The sequence below is a fragment of the Mixophyes fleayi genome, chromosome 1 (assembly GCF_038048845.1).
Source record: "Mixophyes fleayi isolate aMixFle1 chromosome 1, aMixFle1.hap1, whole genome shotgun sequence".
NCBI lineage: Eukaryota > Metazoa > Chordata > Amphibia > Anura > Limnodynastidae > Mixophyes > Mixophyes fleayi.
Genome location: NC_134402.1, coordinates 348294289 through 348316736, shown reverse-complemented (window position 1 = coordinate 348316736; position 22448 = coordinate 348294289). Strand labels below are relative to the sequence as shown.

The 22448-nt window shown below is 38.5% G+C and overlaps 1 protein-coding gene across 26 annotated transcripts in view; it reads right to left on the bottom strand.

Annotated features, from left to right (window-relative positions):
- The window catches only part of RIMBP2 (RIMS binding protein 2), a 307432-nt gene that overhangs the window by 22202 nt on the left and 262782 nt on the right, over positions 1-22448 (bottom strand). For 17 of the 26 annotated variants that reach the window (XM_075176517.1, XM_075176605.1, XM_075176614.1 and 14 more), the window contains 6 exons: positions 19583-19734; positions 16740-17210; positions 16087-16236; positions 12550-12708; positions 5529-6239; positions 1629-1746 (listed from right to left, as the gene is read on the bottom strand). In XM_075176517.1, the coding sequence (XP_075032618.1) occupies positions 1629-1746; positions 5529-6239; positions 12550-12708; positions 16087-16236; positions 16740-17210; positions 19583-19734 (1761 nt within the window). Of the gene's footprint in view, positions 1-1628; positions 1747-2238; positions 2472-5528; positions 6240-6267; positions 6462-12549; positions 12709-16086; positions 16237-16739; positions 17211-19582; positions 19735-22448 lie in introns of those variants that run through there. The other 9 variants (XM_075176670.1, XM_075176679.1, XM_075176688.1 and 6 more) reach the window with 3 other exon arrangements.

Genomic DNA, 22448 nt, shown 5'->3' with positions numbered 1-22448 from the left:
CGCGGTTGAGCTGTTGTTGCTCTTAGACGTTTACACTTCACAACACAACATTTACAAATGACCAGGGCAGCTCTAGCATGGCAGAAATTTGACAAACTGACTTGTTTGAAAAATGGCATCATATTACAGTGCCACGTTAAAAGTCACTGAGCTCTTCAGTAAGACCCATTCTATTGCTAAGCTTTAAAAGGTTTACGGCTGATACCCTGGACCTCCTTTACCTTCTTACCCTTATTTAACTATAACCTTAAATAACAACACAAGACCTGAGTGTGGAAAATTTAAAAGATTATTTAAATATGGTGGTGGAGAAAACACCAGTCAGTCAGACGACTGCCAGGCAACACCCAACTGTCCCAACATTAACCATTGGGACCTCATCAACTGGGGGACAACCAATCAAACCCCTGGGCTAAAGTGGGGGACAACCAATCACACCCCTGGGACGCACATATCCACCTTAGTGGGAGACCGCGTCCTGGTTTTACAGAACCTGCTCATCCTCTGGGCTCGACGGAAAGCAACCACAGGGCAACCCACAGGGGCAGTACCTGTACAGAGAATATAGCCGATTCACTTGGAAAGGCGGGTTGATCGTGCCCAATACTGTAATGTGCGCCCCAAACCAGTGCCCGCTGACTGTACTGTGTTTTCCGTCCACACTCCATCCAGGATCACGAACAGATGTCAGCCGCCAATAACTGAGCACCCTCCTGATCAGCATCCATACGTTTCCTCATGCTACAAAGAACCAACAACCAGGGAGGGTGGGTGGGCAACATCCAGAACTGCAGAGACTGATTAACTCTTGGCCATCCCACTTATAGCCTCGGTCTCCACCTCTCCTATGACACCAGATGGGCGTACTCCCATAGTTAACTATTAAACTACAGAGAATAATCCAGTTAAAGATATAGCCATACCTTTTAAATTGTCTTCGGTCTTATTCCATCCTTCAGTTCTTGTAACTACTGAGATTGCATGGCTGTATGCTTGATCTTATGCACATGGAGTGTCCACCTACTTTTGGCCATGTAGTGTATAGACAGATGCGTACATGAGAGTGTAGACACTCATGTACGCCTACATTTGCTTAATAAGGTTATGTTTTAAATTGTGTTACATTGAGACACTGGTTTCAAATGTGGTTGGTGTGATTAATCTAGTAAGTATTGGTGGTGCCTGTATACGACAGATCAGCAGCACAGACTGCTAAGGAAATATCAACTAGTGCCTAGCAGTGCATCCAATCCCACATTCTTCCCAAGTTCATTTCATTTGTTTTCTAGCCAGTGAAAAGGCAGCACTAGTCTTATCTCACAAGATATCATACCCCTTGTACATGTCACACATAACTTACACTGTCAATATTTTTTGTATTTATTGTACCTTTCTTTCTGAAAAGTGTTCTGTTAATTGGTTACATCATATATACTATAATTATGTATGAAATATATATTATGGTATTGCAGGTGTTTCTCCCCGATTCCCAGCTTTGGAAATTCTGAATGGCTTCATGTCTACTAATATACTATAATACAGATATATATATTATAGAGTAACACAATTAAAACACAAGAAAAAGAAACAAAATTACAATATATAATGCAGCAGTCTATCAAACTAACCAATGGATGGAACCATCATGGGTCGAGGTCTTTGTGACACCGCACTACCATGAGAGAGACGTCGAGACGGATGATCTGCTCTTTCCATCCTTGCTAAAGTGGAGTGATTACCTAGAAGCTGAAGACAGATAGAAAACACAATCAGTCTATAATATACACTAATGCAGAATAAGGTCATTTCAAACTACAGCTTAAAGCAGAAGCCATAAAGGCAACTAAACTTTACTTTTAATTGAAAGGTTAGCTGAAAGATAATATATCTATAAACAGTGGGAGGCGCCTCTAATACGGTACATACTAAAATGTCAGGTAATCCTAAAACCTGTAAAATAACACAACTTGCTTCATACACATTTAAGTAAAGGTTGGTGAAAACCTATGAATCACAAAATAGACAGTCAAAGACACAATCACTACAGTATCACGTCAGAGTGAGATTATAGGGAAGTGTAGAATGTATGTTTTGGGTTTGGTAACCACGAGATGATCATATTATTAATCCACAGGAACAATAATTAATTAAAACATTTGATCTCGTCAATGTGACATAAATAAAATAAAAACTTCTTCAACAAACAAGATACACTGATATAACAAACACTAAACATGAAAAGTAAGTTCTGTCTTAAATATATAGCATGCTAAAAGTTGCCCGTCACCTTTAAATTCTGGTTGACTACCACATAACAATGTAATATATATATATATTTATGTATATATATGTGTGTATAAAGCTTGCTGTTTGTTACAGAATTGCTTGCATTTTAGTTATTTCTTCTTTTTTCATATGTCTCCTCCTTTTGTTGCTGACATGTCCTCCCTAATTCCAGAGGGCCCCAGTCACTGTAGTTTTGGGAGAGGATAGAAAAGGCAATAATGATAGTTCCCTTCAGTCATGAAGACAAATCCTTACTTGATTATATAAAAATACCAGATTCATGTGTGTTACAGAGAACCCACAAAAGTGTTTTATTCAGCATTATTCAGATTTTTTTGATTCAGGATCAAATTAGTTAATTCAAAGCAGCAATCCCACATACACATTTGGGGGAGGAGAGGGTTAGCAGCAAGTTTTGTGTCTGTTTAATATTAATCTGACAGTAATTTTTCTCCAAAGATTCAGTCTACCTTTTGCAAAATGTCTCTGTGTGGGAGAGTTATATGGCTCTCATTTGCATTTACATACATATGTCAAGTGACTGTGGTTGCCATGACAGTTACATGACACTCGGCAAACTGTGTATCATTAATGGTAGCTTGAAACAAGTAAGGAAAAAGAACACCACTTTGTCTCAATAAAACAATGATTTATGTAAAAAAACAACACACTTTTTATGGGATTACAGCTTTAGGCGAGAATTAAATACAAACATTGCAAATCTACACTAGAACTATAACACCACATTAGCCATTTGCTTTTATTGTCTATCTACAACTAAACAAGTAAAAGCTAATTTCTGATTTGCACCTTTAATCAATGTTAGCAGAGAATATATAGCTCACTTTATATCATGTTTACCCTATTACATCAGGTTAGAGTTGTGTCTGAGGGCAAAACTGAAGCTCTGATGGGTTCATCTCATAATGCTAGTGACAATTCTATACGTGGACACTGCAACGGAAAGAAATAGGAGTGGGCCCACAAAGTGGATTTAGGAAACTGCAGCATGTAGTTATGTGTTCAGCTAACTTATTTATTTACATATAACTTTAATGTGCTATTATTTATTTAGTTAAGAAAAAAAAAAGAGAGGTGACACAATTATAACAAATTATATTGTAAAGATTGTTAACATTAATTCAAAGACAAATGGAAACTTGAGTGCCATCTAGTGGCCACATCACAACATATAGTATTCTAGAAAAGTTTCACTAAACTAACAATCCAATTGAGAACACACAGTAACTGTTAGGATTATTTATTAACATTGCAAACTGTAAAGTACACTGTATTGCAGGTTGCCCATTTTTAGTTACAGAATACATAAGAGATCCTCTAAAGTTTATTTGGATGTAGTGACAAAATAATAACTAGGTTTTTTTTCCTTTACATTTAAGTAAAACAAATAAGTCAAGCAATGTAGCTACACTACAACCACCCAAACAGAAACTATAAAGTAAAAGAGAGAATTTATAAATAAAACAATGACTGATGTGGACGCATGGAAAACAAAATCAAGATCCTCATTACAGCATGATGTGTAAACTTAGTAAGTCACGACATTAATTAGGTATGCCATTTATTACTTTTTATGGCTACCATGAAAATCCCTAACATAATCACTGTCCTGTATATATCTATATCTCTCTCAAGTTTTATATATATATATCAAACTTGCTCAGATCCTTACACTTGCCCATTTTTCCTGCTTCCAACAAAGTCCGCAAGTGAACTGTCAGTTCTTGAAGCTGATGATATATTCTATCCCTTGACAGGTGCCGGTTAACAAGATAATCAATGGTTATTAACTTTACTTCTCAGTGGTTTTAATGTTATGGCTGACATATAGGGAGAAAAAAAACCCACCTTAAATTGCTCCCATCAACTACAAAATGTTTCACGGACTAACATATCCAGTTGGTATGTGCTTATAGAAATTGTGCACTAATTCTTCCTGTACAACAGATTTTATGACTTCACCACAAGAGAAGAACCCATTTCTTAAGTAAAGTGGCACAAGCCTCACTCTCCTAACTAGCAGTGCAGTGTGTGCTCCTGCTCAAAGATTAGGCTCCACAAATGTTGAATTCTGCAGTTTGTAAAAGTTACCTATATCTGGATTCAGGGTTTCTCACCTCATGGTACGTTTACACCCCCCCCCCCTCACCCGGGGTGGCTCAGGGAGATCCAAAGGGAACTGTTAAGGACTTTTAGATTTAGCTCCAATGTACAGTTTCTGTATTATTAAAGTATACATGAAGTACACAAAAATCAGAGGGGTTACCTATTACACATTTACAAAGATATTTTTATATTTAGTACATTTTATAAACAAGAAAGGGGTAGTCAATATATAAGCACATAACAAAGTACTTAAGAAGCTTTCCACCTTTAGATACCTCTTTAGTGAAATATACATGGCATTAAGTGAAAGTCACCTGAAGGTGGAAAGGCCCTTTAATAAGATAAAGGATGAGAAACCCTGTTCTTTGTAAACCTGTAGTTAGAGGATGATTTCTCTATGCAGGTGGCCCTCAATTATTGCAGAATTCTAAAAGATCAAATTCAAAAGGATTATGGGATATAGATCCCAGAAATAGTTGGACATATGACACACTATACTGCTGATAACAGAACGGTTTACCTAAAAAAAAGTCAACATTAAAACCCCCTAATATTAGGAATTATGCCTGCCTTCTATGTCATTCCAAGAGTTCTACCAGGCTGATCTTGAGGACATGTTTTATTTATATGGCTGTGTGTTCTGAATATATCTAAGCAGGATATTACTACAGTTTTATAAATCATAAAACCAAATAAAAGTCATAAATGCAAAAAGTAGCTGGAGTATAATAGAGGAAATACCCACTGTGCATTTTAATCCAAAATCATATATTACTCAACCTTCAGCTAACCCTTAATTAAAATTTAGTTTCAGTTGTCCTGTAAAATAAACATAACAAATAAGGGTTTGCAATTAGAATTTGCTTAAATAAAATGACAAAGAAAAAAAGACAGCACATTTTTGCAACTACTGTACAAGCAAACCAAAAGGACAGCATGGTCTAAAGCCTGTAAGACATTGCTGATTAATAAAACTAAAGCATGACAAATAAGAGGCAGTCAACTAAGTGATCCCAGAAGGAAGCCCACAAACAAAATAGAAGGGAAATAAAATAAAATAAAAACCACAATTGATTTTGCAAGCAGATGGCAAAAGGAGTTTTTATTTAACACACCAGAGAATTTTCGGTGTCTCTGTGAGTTGGCCTGAGAACTGCTTTGCTACAGTTTTTCTGACAAACGTCTGTTTTCCGGCATGCATAGTCTCTGTTAGTTAAATCCCTGACACAAGGCATCAGTTCACGGTTTTCAATGTGGCACTTGGAACCGCTCGTGTTATCTACAAAGCCTGAGCTGACATCACCAAAATCCTCCTCTACGCTGCTTTGCCTGGTGAGAGTTTTTCTGCGAGTCAACATCAGCTTTGGATCTCTAGAACATACAGGATTTTGTTGCAGCTCCTGTGTGACATTTCTAGTAATGGTGCTGAAGCCTTTCCTGAAAATAAAACGTGCTTCTTCTTCTTCACTTCCACAATCCAAGCCGCTGTCTGGGCTCCTGGAGAGGGCTCCCATCTTGCTCCCTTCACATGTAAAGTCATCTGAGTATGGCGGGGCCCCATTAAACCTACACTTTGTGAAATGCCATGGACTCTGATGTCTCCCATCTTGACAACTAGCCCTTGGCATCCTATTATTTCTAGCTACGGTTTCTCTGGTTCTATAAGCCATGCCTACAGAATTCCCTTTGTGAGAGACCTCTGAATGTTCTCCGCTTTCTTCCTCTGCAACTTCAGGAATACTGAACAGTGTTTTACTGTGAGGATGCTGAGGGGAAAATTCCAGCTGCTCCGTTAAAGCAGGGTCTGTGGCGCTAGTCTTAGAACACTCCACAAGATCATACACAATAAAAGAAAACAGAATGGACCAACGACAAAAATTGAAAACACAGTACCAAAAAAGTGCAATAAAAAGAAAAAAAACATGGAGAGAGAAGTAGAGAAAGAGAAAGAAAAAAAAATAAAGAGAGGGTTAGTTTTAGAGGCAATGGAAAACATAAGGCATGCGAGTTTACTCTGTGAAGGAAAGGTTCATGCTCTGAATGGGAATCTGTGAAAATAAAGACATGATTAGGAGCTGATAAGATCAGTACAAATAATGATAGCTTGGCATATCAATGCTATAGTAAAAACAGGACCATGCAGGGGTAGATGCTGCACACAGACAGCCATTGTGACGGTTAGATGCAGCACATATCAGATGGCTAGTTACCATCTAGTCATCAGTGTTACAAGTAAAAGCATCAACATATCATAAAAATAAGATCCATCAAGCAGGGACCTTCATCTATGATACATGAAATTATTGGCATATACATGATTGTTTAGGATGATGCAACGGCCTATGGTGCACACTGAAAGTTACTGCAACAAAATATTAAGCAACTGACACTCAGGAAGTAGTCTCCTGTTCTATGTCCTTAGGACCATTATCTCATTAGGTCATGATGTGTTCTTAGTTCCACTGCACAAACCTCGAAGTGGAAGACTGCAACAGAGCACTTGCGTAATCAGAGGAATATGATTACGATATATACTATTATTATTATTATACTAAACAAATCCGCAGCAGATGATATAAATAAACATGTACCTGTACTTAGTAATGTCTAATTGCAATTATAGTAATTGTCACACAATTAGACACATAATATTACTGAGAATACCATTCTGTGGTCCTCTCTCTACCTCCTGATATTTGTCCGTGGCATAATGCAAATTGGTTGTAGGCAGCAGCTCTCCTGTGGATTGGTGTAATCTCTGTGTAATCACACTTGTTCATTTACAGCAATCAGGGCTGTGGAATTTATTGTTAAACACCCCATGTTTTGGAGAAGTCTCTAACAATCTTCTAAGGAGTAACACCAGCAAACTCCTGCCAGTACATGGGATGTCCTTGTTGTCATTAATGTCAGGAGATGGCTCTCATCACTGAACCTGACGCAGATATGAATAAAGTAGATATGGAAGGAACCACATGATGTCCAATTCAACTACACACGAAAACCTATTTACTATTCTGTCATGTGCTCTATGCACAGTAGCAGTGGTGGAACTACCAAAAGAGCAGCCCATGTGGCTAAGAAGAGCGGATCAGGGGCCTCTCGAGGGATTTACCAGCATAGCCCCCCCTCCCTTAACTCTTGCTATGGGGCCTAGCGACTAAGTGTTTCCATCAAAAATAACATATGGGCAGTAAAATTAAAGGTTAGAAAATTTAAAAACTGTTTATGAGTAAACATGCCAGTTCTTTATATATATTATATACATGGCGATAAGACTAGTTTTATCAACGCTTATAGCAGCGATAGACAACCCAGTAACGCCATGATTTATTATTAAAATGTTGCTGTGGCAGCTGAGCGAAACTCAGCTTCCACAGGGATACTATCCGAGCGCGGTAAAATTTAACTTACCATTTCACCGGGTCAATCTGAGGGGAAATGCACATGTATGACACGGTTAGCTCGTTCACACATGTGCAATGAATCTGAAAGCCTGGACTTTGGCTTTCAGTTCCACTTCTTCTAAAAAAAAATAATAAAAAAAATATATAATAAAAAATAATTAAATATTAAAATAGAAGAAAAAGCTATAAAAATATATTTTAAAATAATTCCAAATTTTAATTCATTAAAGAATAAAACTTTTTTTATATAGATTTTCTTCTGCTATTGCCATAATCAGATGGCAGATTGTGGCAGTACCTGTAGCAGAGCTATTGCTGGTGGTGACCCTTTGATGTACAGGGTGAACCTTGTTCACTGGCAAAAACATCCAATAGGGATTTAATAAATAAAGCCCGATATACAGGACAATTTTATGGTGTAATATTTGGGAAAAGGTGAAAAATCAAACAAAAAGGTTCATTCATACGTTAGAGATCAAGAAAAATGGGCAAAGCAAGAACAGTGAAATGGGGTAATAATGATGGTATTTACAGAGGGAGGAACTGCCAGAAGCAGCCACTTGGTGGCGCATCTGTTTACATCTTTGCTGAATAACTGCAGTGAAGATGTTCTCAGCATAAGCATACCATAGAACCATATACAGATGTATTACAGCCCCCCAGGGCATTGGCGGATTTTTTTTTGATTACCATTAATTTTAATCTATTTGAAAGACTGCAGCTCTACAAATCCTGATTAGTAGCATATATTTCTGTACAGTTCTGTTGCTGCTGTCAATGTTACACAATATATATTTTATGTACATAGTTTTGCTTTTAGTTGGATATTGTATAAGACAGTTGAGATTCTTGTGTAATATTGAGACAGAAAGGTAAGGAATGACAGCGTGCCCTTATTATATTTTCCCATTATTCCTTTTGGTTTCCACAAGCGGTAAAATGGTATGAGGTCTATATCTACTATGTGTGAGAATGAAGAGTCGTTAAAGATGGCACAAAGCAGAACTGTTCAGGGAAAAGCCCTTATTGTGTGTGAGCTTTGCAATATTCTGTTGGTTTGGTTGAATTTCTGAGGTCCCAAATCATCTTGGAACCAACAGATACATATTGCAATGTTTATATAGTGTTTAGGTTACATAAACAACACACTTCCGAAATAGTAGATGACTTGCTTTAATGAAGATCGGGAGGCTCACTTTATGCAAAGGGTATGACATTGTGGAGCATGCTTGGAGTTAAAATACCATGTTCTTACATGTAGCTCCATTGTAAAGATACTGAGGGAGGGGGGTAGGGTCTATCAGGGCTCAAAGCTCCTCCTTTCTTGTGATGTACATGCTGATTTTCAATCCCCCTTATCTACTAAAGGCAGATCACCATGTAAAATCACCAGTTTTTCAAACCTCCAAAAAATCTCCATGCATCTCACAATCACAGACATGATCAAGCTTTGCACTGTGAAAGGCAGAACAGGGGAATCTAGAAAAAGGGCCATTTGCAAAATCTCCAAAAATAATCTCACTGGTTTCAGACAGTCAATGTTGCCAGTGAGATTTCCTATTAATTTCATTTATGCTCTGTTATATAATAAATATTTAATTTAAGTTAAAAAAATAATTAAATACTACAATGAAAGTACAAGTCCGAGCCTGCCCGGTCAGACAGTGCCTTCCAGGGCTTGTGGAAATGTAACTACTACCAGCCTGCTCTGTCAGTCTGGACACTCTGGGTCAGTGCTACAATAGTATTACATTGCTTTGCCACTAATGCCATTATTTAAAATGGGGCTGGAGCTCACTGACTGTTCTGCCCATGACAGATGGATAGTGTGTAAACACTGCTTATACGATTCACTACTATGGACAAGCCCACTGAAAATTCATTTTCTATTCCAATAAATGGGAAAAGCGGAAATTTTTCTCATAAAATCCCCCCAAATCACAAGAATTTAAAGTTAATCAGTTTACAATAGATTGGAGAGTTCGGGGAAAGAATTCACAAGTTATATATATGGCAATGCTGGGTGATTTTCACTTAACCAAATCGCCCTTTGGTAGATCTTTCCCGTAAATCCAGTTTCTACACAAGAAGCTATGCATGCAGCACTTTACACATCAGTTTGTGAGCAGACCCAGGTAGGCCTCTGCAGAGAGGTCACTATCACATTTCAGTTGTGATGTGCAAAACTAGCTGCATGAGCTGAAAACAAGATGCACGTTCTGCCCTCCATCAATCACCCCCACTGGGTTTAAAATACAAAGTCATATTTCACATGACCAATCCATTCATATGATATTGATGTCCAATGCTGCAATCTACTACATGCTGCCAAATGCACACTGGACAGCAGGAATAGAGGATCAGACTAATGCAGGTTTAGACAGAATCCTGAAGAAGACTGTTTAGCCATTTAGAGGTCTATGTATTAAGGCAAATGTGAAGGAAAACGCAGCATATTTCCAATCTTTTCTCAATATTTGCCTCCAGACAGCAGCTCCAGAGAAGGATTTGTGTGGATCGAGGGTGTGCACGCATAGTAATGATATGAATCATAACCCTGGGGCGAGTTGCCCTAGCCCCCCTCCCCCACACACACCCTGTGCCAAATGCTGCTTTATAAAAACTCAATATTGAATATGGCTCTGATCTACTGAAAAAAACAGTGCACTGTGGCTCAATTTAAGAGTTTTGGCTCATACAGGTCGAGCAGACCTCAAAAAGTTACCATAGGAAATACATGAGTGATATTGGCTGTTTAATCAGTTGTCTGTAAAAGGGCTGCCATTTAGACACATAATTCATTATTATACATTGGAGCTGGACAAAATAAGGCTTCCATTTCCCCTGATGCTGGCAGTGCTGTTGGAATATGTATCTCTGACAGTCAGCGTGCAGCCAGAAAAGGAAAGATGTGCAATGTCAAATTAGTACAGGGATGCTTAGTGCTAGCTTTAGTTAGTAAGCTCACCCGGGTTATTATTGGGTCCCCCCTAATAGATGGGGGATATATATATATATATATATATATATATATATATATATATATATATATATATGAAAAATGGAGGAGGAGGCGCACAATAGTGTAGTATATTGATATAATATTGGGATCACACAAGAACCCACAGTAGGACCGGAAACACCAGTGGAGAGGAAACCAGGAAACAAAAACTGTAATATAATATCCAATGTGTAGATGTAAAATACAAGTTACAGCTTATTCTCAAACAGAGTCACAGTGGGTGAACTCGCAGAATTTCCATATATTAAACACCCAGGACACACTTATGCAGATGTATGCGTACCAGATAGCAAAACTTTTAAGCTTTGTGTACGTAGATATCCTTCATCTGGTCTTCATCAGGAAATCAAACTGAACGAAACGCGTTGAGGCCCACTAATCTGCATAAGTGTGTCCTGGGTGTTTAATATATGGAAATTCTGCGAGTTCACCCACTGTGACTCTGTTTGAGAATAAGCTGTAACTTGTATTTTACATCTACACATTGGATGTTATATTACAGTTTTTGTTTCCTGGTTTCCTCTCCACTGGTGTTTCCGGTCTTACTGTGGGTTCTTGTGTGATCCCAATATTATATCAATATACTACACTATTGTGCGCCTTCTCCTCCATTTTTCTTTTATAGGTTATTTCCATGCTACACCGCTTGGTAAAGAGGATTGGCAGCCGCCTGCACATAGGAAGTGTCTACTGAAAAGAATATAGACTCTATACTGGACTATTGGTGATTTGTTACAAGCGCCAATTGCTGTATCTTGTATTTTTAAATATAAATATATATATATATATATATATATATATATATATATATATGTGTAGTGCTAGCCAACATTATAATTAAATTTAAATAAAGAATACAGGTCCATTTATATATATAGAAGCGAGTAACACACGAGATACAAGCAGAATACTAAATAGAAACAGAAAAGCCCTATTGAACCTTCCTCAATGTACTGGCAACCTTTTCTGTGTGTGTAGTATGCACTCCTCTGTCTGCTTTGTATGTGCTTAAAGTTTTGGGTAACACAATTTCAGCTATAAAATATTTCATAATTGCCAATTTTAGCAAACTCCCCTCAAGTCAAGTGTCCAGTGGGTGGGGGCAGAAGGTGAACATTGTGCCGGTAATCACATAATTTTGGCCCTACGTCATCATAACATTGCACATCGCAGGGGTTGGGACCGGAATGATGTGATTCTTGGAAGTGGACAAGATGCAGGAGGATGGCCTGCCTCCCAGGAGTCTGGAAGGAGATTCGAGAGTCTCTCGGACATTCTGGGAGAGTGTGTTAGTATGCAATATTCTAGAGTACAAGACTGTCCTAAATAATTCATAATCAAAATGTGTTAAATTATGATTATAGCTGAGTACCTGGCAATGTTTCCCTGTAGAAGTTTACAATCGTTAATTAACAGTAAGAACATTCTATTTACTTTCACGGTACAATGTGTTAAAAAAAAAAAAAAAAAAAAAAAAAAAGCTGTTTTGACAATGTTAATTTGACTGCCATTTAGTGGCTTTTTAGTAGTCCTTAGGCATAATGCCTGGATATGAAGATCACCTCGCAAGCACAACTATATTTCCATTTTGCTGAGTACACAGCAAATTATTGGATATCAGGATAACACAATATTGACCATCTCTTGTCTTTACTAGAACATCCTGAACCTTGATCCAGATTGCTTGTCCATGGCCAGTCCTCTTACCTTTAGGGTATTGTGAGAAGTGACACTGACGCGCCTTCTGCCTCCATCTTCAAGTTGCATCTCTGAGTAAAGTTCCTCCTCATCTTCTTCCAGGATGTCTGATAAATCAGAGCCCCTACTGCTTTCAGTGTGATACTCGTCGTCAGGACAGTATTGTGGCTAATTAGGTAGAAAGCAGCACAATGTTATTACCCATTCATGTGGTTTGCAGGTACAAGAGAAACATTAGCAAAAAGCAAGATAATATTTAAACACTGCATCTTCTACAACCAAGGTCTGGTGGTGGAATGCTGTGATATAGACCATTGGTCAAAACATATGTTATATCCCAAAACGTATTGCATGGTCTCACCAGGCCACAGTAGATATGAATGAAAGATCCCACAAACAACAGACTACTCAAGGCCACCATCACTCTCAACATCTATTTATAAGGAATTATTAATCAACGATAAAGCCATTATTTAACATTGATTCATATCAATAGCTGCATGTTACTGAGCTGGATAATATGCATGAAATAACTGATGGTTTAGACGTAACTCTCCTGCTCTCTTTTACTCCTCAGCAGCAGGCTGCCATGTTAGGAGGGAGGTGCTTCTCTAAAAAGCAGACAGTGATTGACAGTTCAGCAGACTGTGCACTGTGGGGATTGGTTGATTCATACCGAGGGGCAGGACCAGTGATGTCACTACAGCTCATATGCTCAGCTTCTTGACCTGCTTTAAATTCTATTGGGACACTGTCTTAAAATGTGTGGAGCATTACCTGTCTGCAGTTGAGCTGGGAGGCGATACTCTACTTTCTAAAACACCTACAATGGAATGTCAGGATTACACTCAACAATGGATTTTACATTCATGGTTCCTATCTGAACATTTCAGTTTTGGGGATTCATGGTTCTTTAACTATCATATCAATTCCCACAATTCAATGAAGTAAGCTAAACATTCAGAGAAAGACAGCTTTCTCATATATCTGCCATTTAAAATGTAGGTCAAGGTTATTTAGTCCCATTAACTCCAAGTAAGCCAAATGTTACCTAGAATATGAAGCGGTACCCAGAAAAAACTACTTGTGCCTAAAGTGCTGGGACACAGATTCACATAGGAAGTACATCAATTACATTGTCATGTTCACATCACTAGCTGTGCATCATGTCAATATGCTTCTACTTCAAATTTATCATGATGTGATGACTAATCGCTACTTAAAGTCCTGATAAATGTCACATATTACTAATTGAATTACACATTTATTGCCATTATAATTTTCCAGCAATTAAGTTGCATCCTTTTCCCAGTTGCTTATCCTCAATAAACATTTAACAGACAGATAAAAAGGGGCAGATGTTTCACTCAGTAAGTCTCAATTAACAATCTATTTGTGGCCCTCAGAATGATTCTACGGCAAGATCCCCTGTAAGACAGCAATCTGACATTTCTGATTATTAACAAATAACATTAATTGCAAGTACAAGTCTTCAGGTTAGGCATCAACATTATTCTCCAGTGTCTGTGGACATGATTGTTAAAAATGAAGCTATATCGTAAAGTGACATCCACTTGTCAATCATAGCACAACTATTCATTTTACATGTGAAAACACAGGAAGTAAAAAGAAGGAAAAGTTCACATTTTGCCCTTTAATAAGCAGGTTGTATAGTGGACACTTATCAAACTATAATAAGACAAATAAATGTGTTAGACAATTTGAGTATCTAGATGCACCTGTGCATATTGAGGTCCTTCGTTTTCAATTTGGCCATACATACAAGTACCCAAACTGGACAGATCCAGGCTTTCCAGCCATCACATGACTGCAGGCACTCACAAACATACTGGCAGTCTTGAATGGATGACATCTGATCTATCTTATTTGTCTCTTGCGCTACTCAGCCTCAGCCTGTGATTGGCTAAGCTCATTATAGGGGACACAGATAGCTGAATTGTGATTGTGTGGTGCAAAAGTCCACTTCTAATTGAATCGCCCGGCTATTAACTAGTCAGGGTCACCAGAGCTTGTTTCATTTTGCGTTGTTAGGCAAGTATAAATTATGGGGATAAAAATAATCAACTGTGGGGCAACAATTTTTTTTTTAATTATAGTGAACATATTTATTGATTATGGGGGACATTTCTTTACTTATTACTGGAGACATATGTATATATGTATGTATTAATCATAGTGAACATATTTCTTTACTCATTAAGGGGGACACATTTCTTAATTCATTATGTGGGGACATTTATAGTGAACACACGTGGCACTATAAGTGTGTCTATATGCACTTGCATCCATGTGCATGCTGGTGCTTGTAGCTTTACAGAAGTCAGTATGCAAGAACACTAATGGGCTGTAAGTGAATCTTGAAACTTGTGGTGAAACAAGATATTTTACCTTGCTACCCAATGGCCAGAAATACTAGAAGGGTCCCAACACGAGTCAGCATTGGGCCATACTCTCTAAGTGTGTTACACAGCACAATGTCCCTGCACCTGTTTCATGGGAACCTCAGCTCACTACTCCATCTCACTATTTAACATTCCTGCTTGCCTCCCCATTCCCATGCTCACAGCATGACAAAGCCCATTTTACAGTCACTCATATCCACAATCCGACTAGTGATTGTGTTCCCTGCCTCCAACAAGATCAGCACACACATTTCCTGAAATAACATGTGCTGCTGTGAATACATGAGATCATAGTGAATACAATTATCCTTTCAGATTGGAAAAAAAAGTGAAATGTTTTTTTTCTTGTTACTTTCTCTGAAACTATCTGTTTTCACAATATTTTTATGTCACGTTTCCAACCTTGATAAATGCTGTAAAATATTACCAACGAAAAATACCTCCGTGATACCACAATAGCCATGGAACATTACTTTTCTTATTTTCATTCTTCATTGTAATTCCTTTTATCAATCACTTATGTAGGAGAATGCTGAACCTCTGCTTTCATCAGATGTCAAGGCAGCTGGCATTGAATCTGTGCATCTGATTGTGTATTCTGTGGGTGATTGCTGACTAATTGGATGTATTGGTTTTATGCTAAATGTCACATGGAAAACAATGTTAATCTATCCAGGAGTGAGACTAATAATCAGACCTAATATACCCCATGTCTATGGGAATTCTATCTGACCCCCAGTGGCAGCGGCCCAAGACTATGTTATCAGAAGCAGGGCTGGGATGCAGACAACCCATTTTAACACACCAAGACTAGCTCTCTAAAGCTGTCAAGCACATTAGCCCTTTCGGCAAATGTGAGTTGCCACAAAATGTAAATTATTGGAAGCATCACTACAGGTACCAGACTCTTTCTTCAGTTTCAAGGTAATTTATTTTAGTACTTTTTTTTAAAAAAAATAATAAATGCAGCAATTATCACTTAGGAATATTAGTGATAGTTAAAGTTGTCCCTGGATCAGTATTGCACCCACCACTCAATTTAACTCTGGAGACCTATGTATCCTGTTATGCTAAGTAACCATTTTCATGAACAATTAATATTCAAAACTCCAGTGACAATCACCTGCTTGCCAAGCTCCGAACCTTTTAGAAACTCATCAACTGAAGCACCTTTTCTTTTGATGTGTGGCGAGTCATAGCCATCCTCTTCGTCATCTGAGTTAGCATCATGTACAGCATTACTCCGCTCACTGAACAGGTTCCTCTTCTCATTCTGAGTTACATTTAAAAAACAAAAAGTCAAATTGAGAAGATCCACATACATATTTTGGTTTCATTGGTTTAGCTATGTTGCCAATTCTAGACAATACTCTCAAATTGAGTAATAACATTCCTGAGACATTTTAAAGATTAGAAGTGACAGTGATTAGAGACAGAAATGGAGCCCAATCGGGCAGTTAATAGAAGCTCACATGACTGTTCAGAAATAGAAGCACAGTTATTCTATTTTAAACTTCACACTAGTAAATGTAAATATAATTATCTGTAATTTTAACAGTAATTTGAATTATTCTAACAGCTTTTTTAAAATTGTATAATGTGTGAAAACTACTTGGTAGAGTTACTCGTAAATTGTGATTATCAGTCTATTTTTATGCAAATATATAATTTTATATTGCATTTACTAATGAATACAGTTCAGTACTGGGTAGTGAATTGTGTGTGTAATTTACAAAACATGAACAGACAGACACCTAAAGGCCGTGCATACATTACCCTGTTGCTCTCTGCAACCCTCTGCGCTGCTTCTCTTGCCATTGCTTTGGCCATTGTGTTAGAAATGGGAGCACCTTGGGGTTGTGGAAGTATCCGCTGTGGAGAAGGAGACCTTCTACCATGACCTGGGCTGTGAAAATTTGATGATGGAGGTTCCAGGTTGTGTCCATGAATGGGAGATACTGTGTGAGGATGATCCCAGGGCTCATCCGCTTTCCTGTGTGGGCATACATGTTCATCTTTGGTATCTGGTACGCCAGCATTTGCTAATGGCTTGGATTTGGACATAGTCCTTGGTTGCTGTTGTGTCGGAGGTACCAGTAAATTGGGTGGAATAATAGCGATAATCGAGTCTTCTGATTCCCCTTGTGCTGACAAGGTTCTCACTGTAACTTCCGTTGCATCCAAGTTGAGTATTTTCAGAAGATCGACCACAATGTTCTCTGCAGCAGGAAACACCACCTCTGCCACCTGCACTTAGACACAAAAACCCACCAGAGGGCTGAGAAGAAGTAAAACACTGACATACTACCTACTAAATATTGCTTCATGAATGTCAGCTACGAATCAAACACAGTATAACCTCCCATTCTCCACCATTTGCAAGAAAACATTATCAAAATTTCAGTTTTTAACAAATATATGTATTAACAAAGTTTGCCACAGTAAACGAGCAGAGATTTGTGGGAGGGAAAAGTGACAGCTAAGAATAAGCATCTGTAAGTGATAAGGGACATATGGTAAGGATTGGTTGACATAGCTAGGGGTGGGCCTAAGCTCTTAGTGGGGTTTGTATAGAGAAAAGGGGAGGAGTATTCTCAGATAATAGTTTCAGTCACAGCCTCTACACATTCTAATGGTGTTACATTAAAGACGCACCAGTCCAACTGAAGGCCACAGAGCTATATAGAGGAGCAGTGCAGCTTCAGGCTGAATCCAACCCACTTACACCACATAGTCTCTTTGGGCAGGGAGGCAGCCCAAGGGAATCCTGTCATCTGCAGTCCACACAATAGAAGGAGCTCAAGAGAGTGGGAACGTAGACAGATCCGGGTGGGAAATGAAGAATGGAAGATCAGGACTGTGTGGCGGTAAATTCGGACTGGGGTAACCAGCGGTGGTTATGCTAGGGGACAGAGGTGTATTTGCAGAGGCTCTCATAGTCCCACAAGGGGATGTGCCTCAGAGCTATGGATCAAATGGGCAAGAATTAAGCAGAAAAGAGGAAGAGCCCAGTAGTGACAGAACCTCAACCCAGGGTTCCGGCATTGTCAGATCAGGTGGCACAGCTGACTATGCTGGCAGGGCTACTCAGCTGGAATGTAAAGCATTTTATCCTTTACACATTGCTAATGGGCATGAGAGAACCAGAGGGAAGGATCTGGCCTTATTAATACAATAGGATTAAGAGTATGCTCCTGCATTTGCTGTAGCTCAGTATGAAGCTGTGGCATGGGCAAATTTGGAGGTTGGTACAGGTTTGTTCTGTTGCAACAAAACGGAGCTCTGCTTTTACTTTTTACTGTATTCACCAGACTGAGGGATGGGGCTGAGGTGGGGCATATTATTAGCCTGCAGGGGGCACAAAGATTTCTGGAAACAACCCTGTCTTTATGATTAAGTAGCTCGGCCAGACCAGATAATGTCTGTGGAATTCAGTCCACCACATGTTTGGTTGCTGAGGCCTCAGTAGCAGCCATATGGCATTAGGACAAAGGACCAGGTCTGGCCATGAGTGGACAGCATAAATCTGCATGCTAGCTTTAGAATCTATGACTCTGTTTTGAAAAAATGGATTTCCTTTTATTTACTCTAATGTGTGCTACAAAGATAAAACCACTTTTCAAAAATATTGTTCCCCACATTGTGAATGTCATAAAATTCATTTTGCAAAATACAAGTCCCTACCTTGAGTTTCTTAGTGAAAGCTACGCCCTGCCATTGCAGTATGGTCTAGGGCAGTGTTTCCTAATTCCAGTCCACAAGGAACCCCAAAAGCTCATGTTTTGAGCATTTCTATCTGATGTTAAGCCATTTTCTCACCTTTTCTAAGCCAATTAGGTTTACTCAGGTGTATGATAAAATACAAATGCATACCAGTGTGTGATTAAAGAAATCCTCAAAACATGACCCTTTGGGTGTCCTTGAGGAAACACTGATGCTGGTCTTTGACAAAATACATAAACAATGTGTTAAGTAATATTTATTCAAAGTGGAGTTAACATTTAAACATATTATTTTTACTACAATTACTTCTAGGAAATTGGTTACATGTACAGAATTAGTACTATTTGTCTTATTAGTTTTCTGCACAAAAGGATTCATGTTAAGCCCTCTGGCCACAACCACAGTGACCTGAAGTCAAATTGTCCCAAAGGTGATGTAATATATGAGAATTATTTTAGCCACTGGTTGTTAGTAGCAGAAGATACATACATAGAAGTTACCTTTTCACTACTGGAATTTGTGAATAGACATGTCACTGCAAAAAATTCTCATAATCCCATAGGACTTAATTTCTGAAGCAGCGCAACACCATATGTAAGAATTGTTTCTTACACACGCCTCAGCTCTGCTCCAAAAACAGAAAACATTAGAGGCGGCGGAGGATTCTTCTGCACGGAGGAAGAGGGTGTGGTGGCACACATTCCACAGGGTGAAGATAAATCTCATTACCATGTGTCTGCGTGGAAGATCAGACCCCAACTACTGCTCAGGGCATTCCCCCATTGGAAAAGCCACAAAGAAAAAATAAAATATGCACAAAATAAATATGCAGGAAAGAGTGGAAATGAGTCCATCTTAGTACATAGACTACATAGTTTCCGAGATCAGCAACTTACCTTTTGTCCTCTTGCATACACAGAAAATCCAGTCACATTTGCTCCGTTGGATGTTCCTGTTGGCGACAATACTGGTGGTCTCCACGTAACTAGCAGTGTAATCGGTGTAGGCCCAGGATGCACCATAACTTCTTCGGGTGGGACAGGGGGACCTGTGATGAAAAGCAAAGTCTGTTTCTTTCTAATCCAGGGGGTTCTCAGTGTACTGAGCATTTTATAGCACTGATTCTATTATCATTCATATAAATATATAATCAGTCCATAAAACATGACCATGATTATATTTTAGTGCATAACTTTAAATAAAAAAAGAATTAACACATTAGCTTCACAGAGCAAATTCTAAAAAATTCTGGAAAAAATGCACTTTGTAGAGCAATTTGGCTTTGCTAGTAACTCCAGCTCTATATAGCTGTATATTATTCACATCATAGATAGTATTACAAACCAGAGGGTAGTTTAAGCTACAGGCCAACAGATGAATTACCATGATTAATGGGGCTACAGTGGAGTACCGATGTACCACACTCCCTTTTCCAGAACAGCTTTAAACTATAGAAAGATTGTTTCAAGGGGTCAGTCAGGAGGTATAAGATTCCAAATATCTTATATTACCAAACACACAAACAGGGAGGTGGGATTGTAGGAGCAGCTGGATGCCCCCTTGAGTCATCATTTTGCCATATGTATTTTCTTATTCCCCACAGCATAAATATTCAATCATTTTTAATTTACTAGTGGAATATGTTTGTTCCTTTTTTGTAGATAGGACATGAAGAGTGGAACCATGGACTAATGAGATGAGATTAGGCAGGGCAGCCAAATTAATCTAGTTAGGCAAAAGAAGTTAAATTGAGACCTGACTATGACGGAGTTATCTTTTAACTTGCAAAAGCCGTTGGAACCATCAATGTGAAAATTACCAGTTGATGTCATATTTGGCCAGAAAAGAGATTATGTCATTACGTTTGGTTATGCTAATACCTCAATTAACCAAGCAGAGCTGACAGTCGTTTCCAAAAAATGACTGAATACAAAAAAAAAAAAAAGAAGAAAAATGGCCAAGAAAAGAATTAATTACAGTAACTAGAAATTGTGCCAATTAATCAGACTCATACTTGGAACTGTCACAAACGATCCTGGCTATGTAACTCAGCAAGCAGGAAAAGTCTAGACACCAACTCAGATTAACACCACAGTGCACATGGCCATAAAACATCATCTTATCTTTACAAGACCACTCAAGGAACCACATTAGAATACTATACTGCTGCCATTGTTGGCAAGTCTGCAATGCAATTAAATAAATCAGAAAATCTAAGCCAAACAAACGAACAGCCACTTAGCTGTATGCCATTGTCATTAAAACAGCCACATAGCTTTCTGGGACATAAAAAAGTGAACAAACTGCCAATGTGTAAGCTGGAAACATGACAGTAAATCAGTACATTTACTCTAAACACTAAAACACACAGGGTTACCCTTTAGAGGTTACTTGCAAAATATGTGGATGCACAGCACATTCAGATTTATGCAAATACAACCACTGTATTATACACATCTGCTTTTGAAAGTGTTTCTACAGGATTGCGAGGCCCAGATCAGGGTGTGCACGATATATAACCCCAATCCCCAGGGCCTCAGTCATTACGGAAAGTAATGCAAAAAAAAAAAAAAAAGGGGGGGGGAAATATTCTCCAGGACAAACCATGTTGCAATGCAAGGGGTGCAAATTAGTTTATTATTTTGCACTTTAAGATAAATAGTGGCTGTTTTTTCATCTAGAACACAAATAAATACTTGATAGCTTTACTTTTACGCTGAAATTTAAAGTTGATCTAGGACAGACCCTACCCCAACTATAAATTGTACACACATTTTAAATTTACCGCCTCCTCCAATGCAACATGGTTTTGCCCTAGTGTAAATTTACTCGTTTATATGCTTTGCTCTCCTTAATGACTCAGGCCCTTAGTGTTACTTCACATTTTGCCTATAATCACTTTTAGACAACTTATTTTACTATTTACTACTTTTATATTTTTCTCAGAAATTAATTCTTGTATAAGTCTCATTCATGAGGGGCTTTAGGAAGGTTCTCTTTCATTTGCCACATTTGTATTTTGTTTAAAGGAATATTTATTTATTTTGAACATATCAAATCAGACACCAACTAGTAATTGATAGAAAAGGTCTAAAGTGTGAAACATCAGTACATGTTCACAACAAATTTAAATAAATTAGAGATTGTCGGGCTCGGTTCTCTGAGAACCTGAACTTTACCGTTCCAAGTACCAAGCAGAGCCGGCTCGGTACTTTTGCGCGCCCTCGGAAGTGAAAATGAGGCAAAACTTCATTGTTGCGTCGTCGGATGTTGCAAGTGTTGGATTCTATATGTACCGCCATTCATGGCGATCCAGCGCCATTTCACAGAGAGACAGAAGGGGTAGCATGGTTCTCTGCAGTCTCTAATGCAGTTGGGCAGCGTCATATCTAAACCAGAAAGAGGAGGGGTGGCAGTTTTCTTCAAAGTCTCCAGTGACATTCTACTGAGTTATAGCACACACCGAAACAGGAGAGGTCCATTGCTCTATTGCTAATTGTCATTGCAGGAAATAGAAATAACAGGGCTGTGTTCTTCAAAATCTGCAGACACATTGTACTGTGTCATAGCTCTCCCAAAAATAGGAGAGGAGGCAGAAATTCAAATATTAGGGCTGGCAGTGTTTCTAAAAGTCTCCAGTGACATTCTACTGTGCCATAGCTCATACAGAAACAGGAGGGGTGGCAGTGTTCTTGTCACTCTCCAGTCACATTGCTCTTGTCACTATCCAGTCTCAGTCATGATGATACTAATAGCTCCATG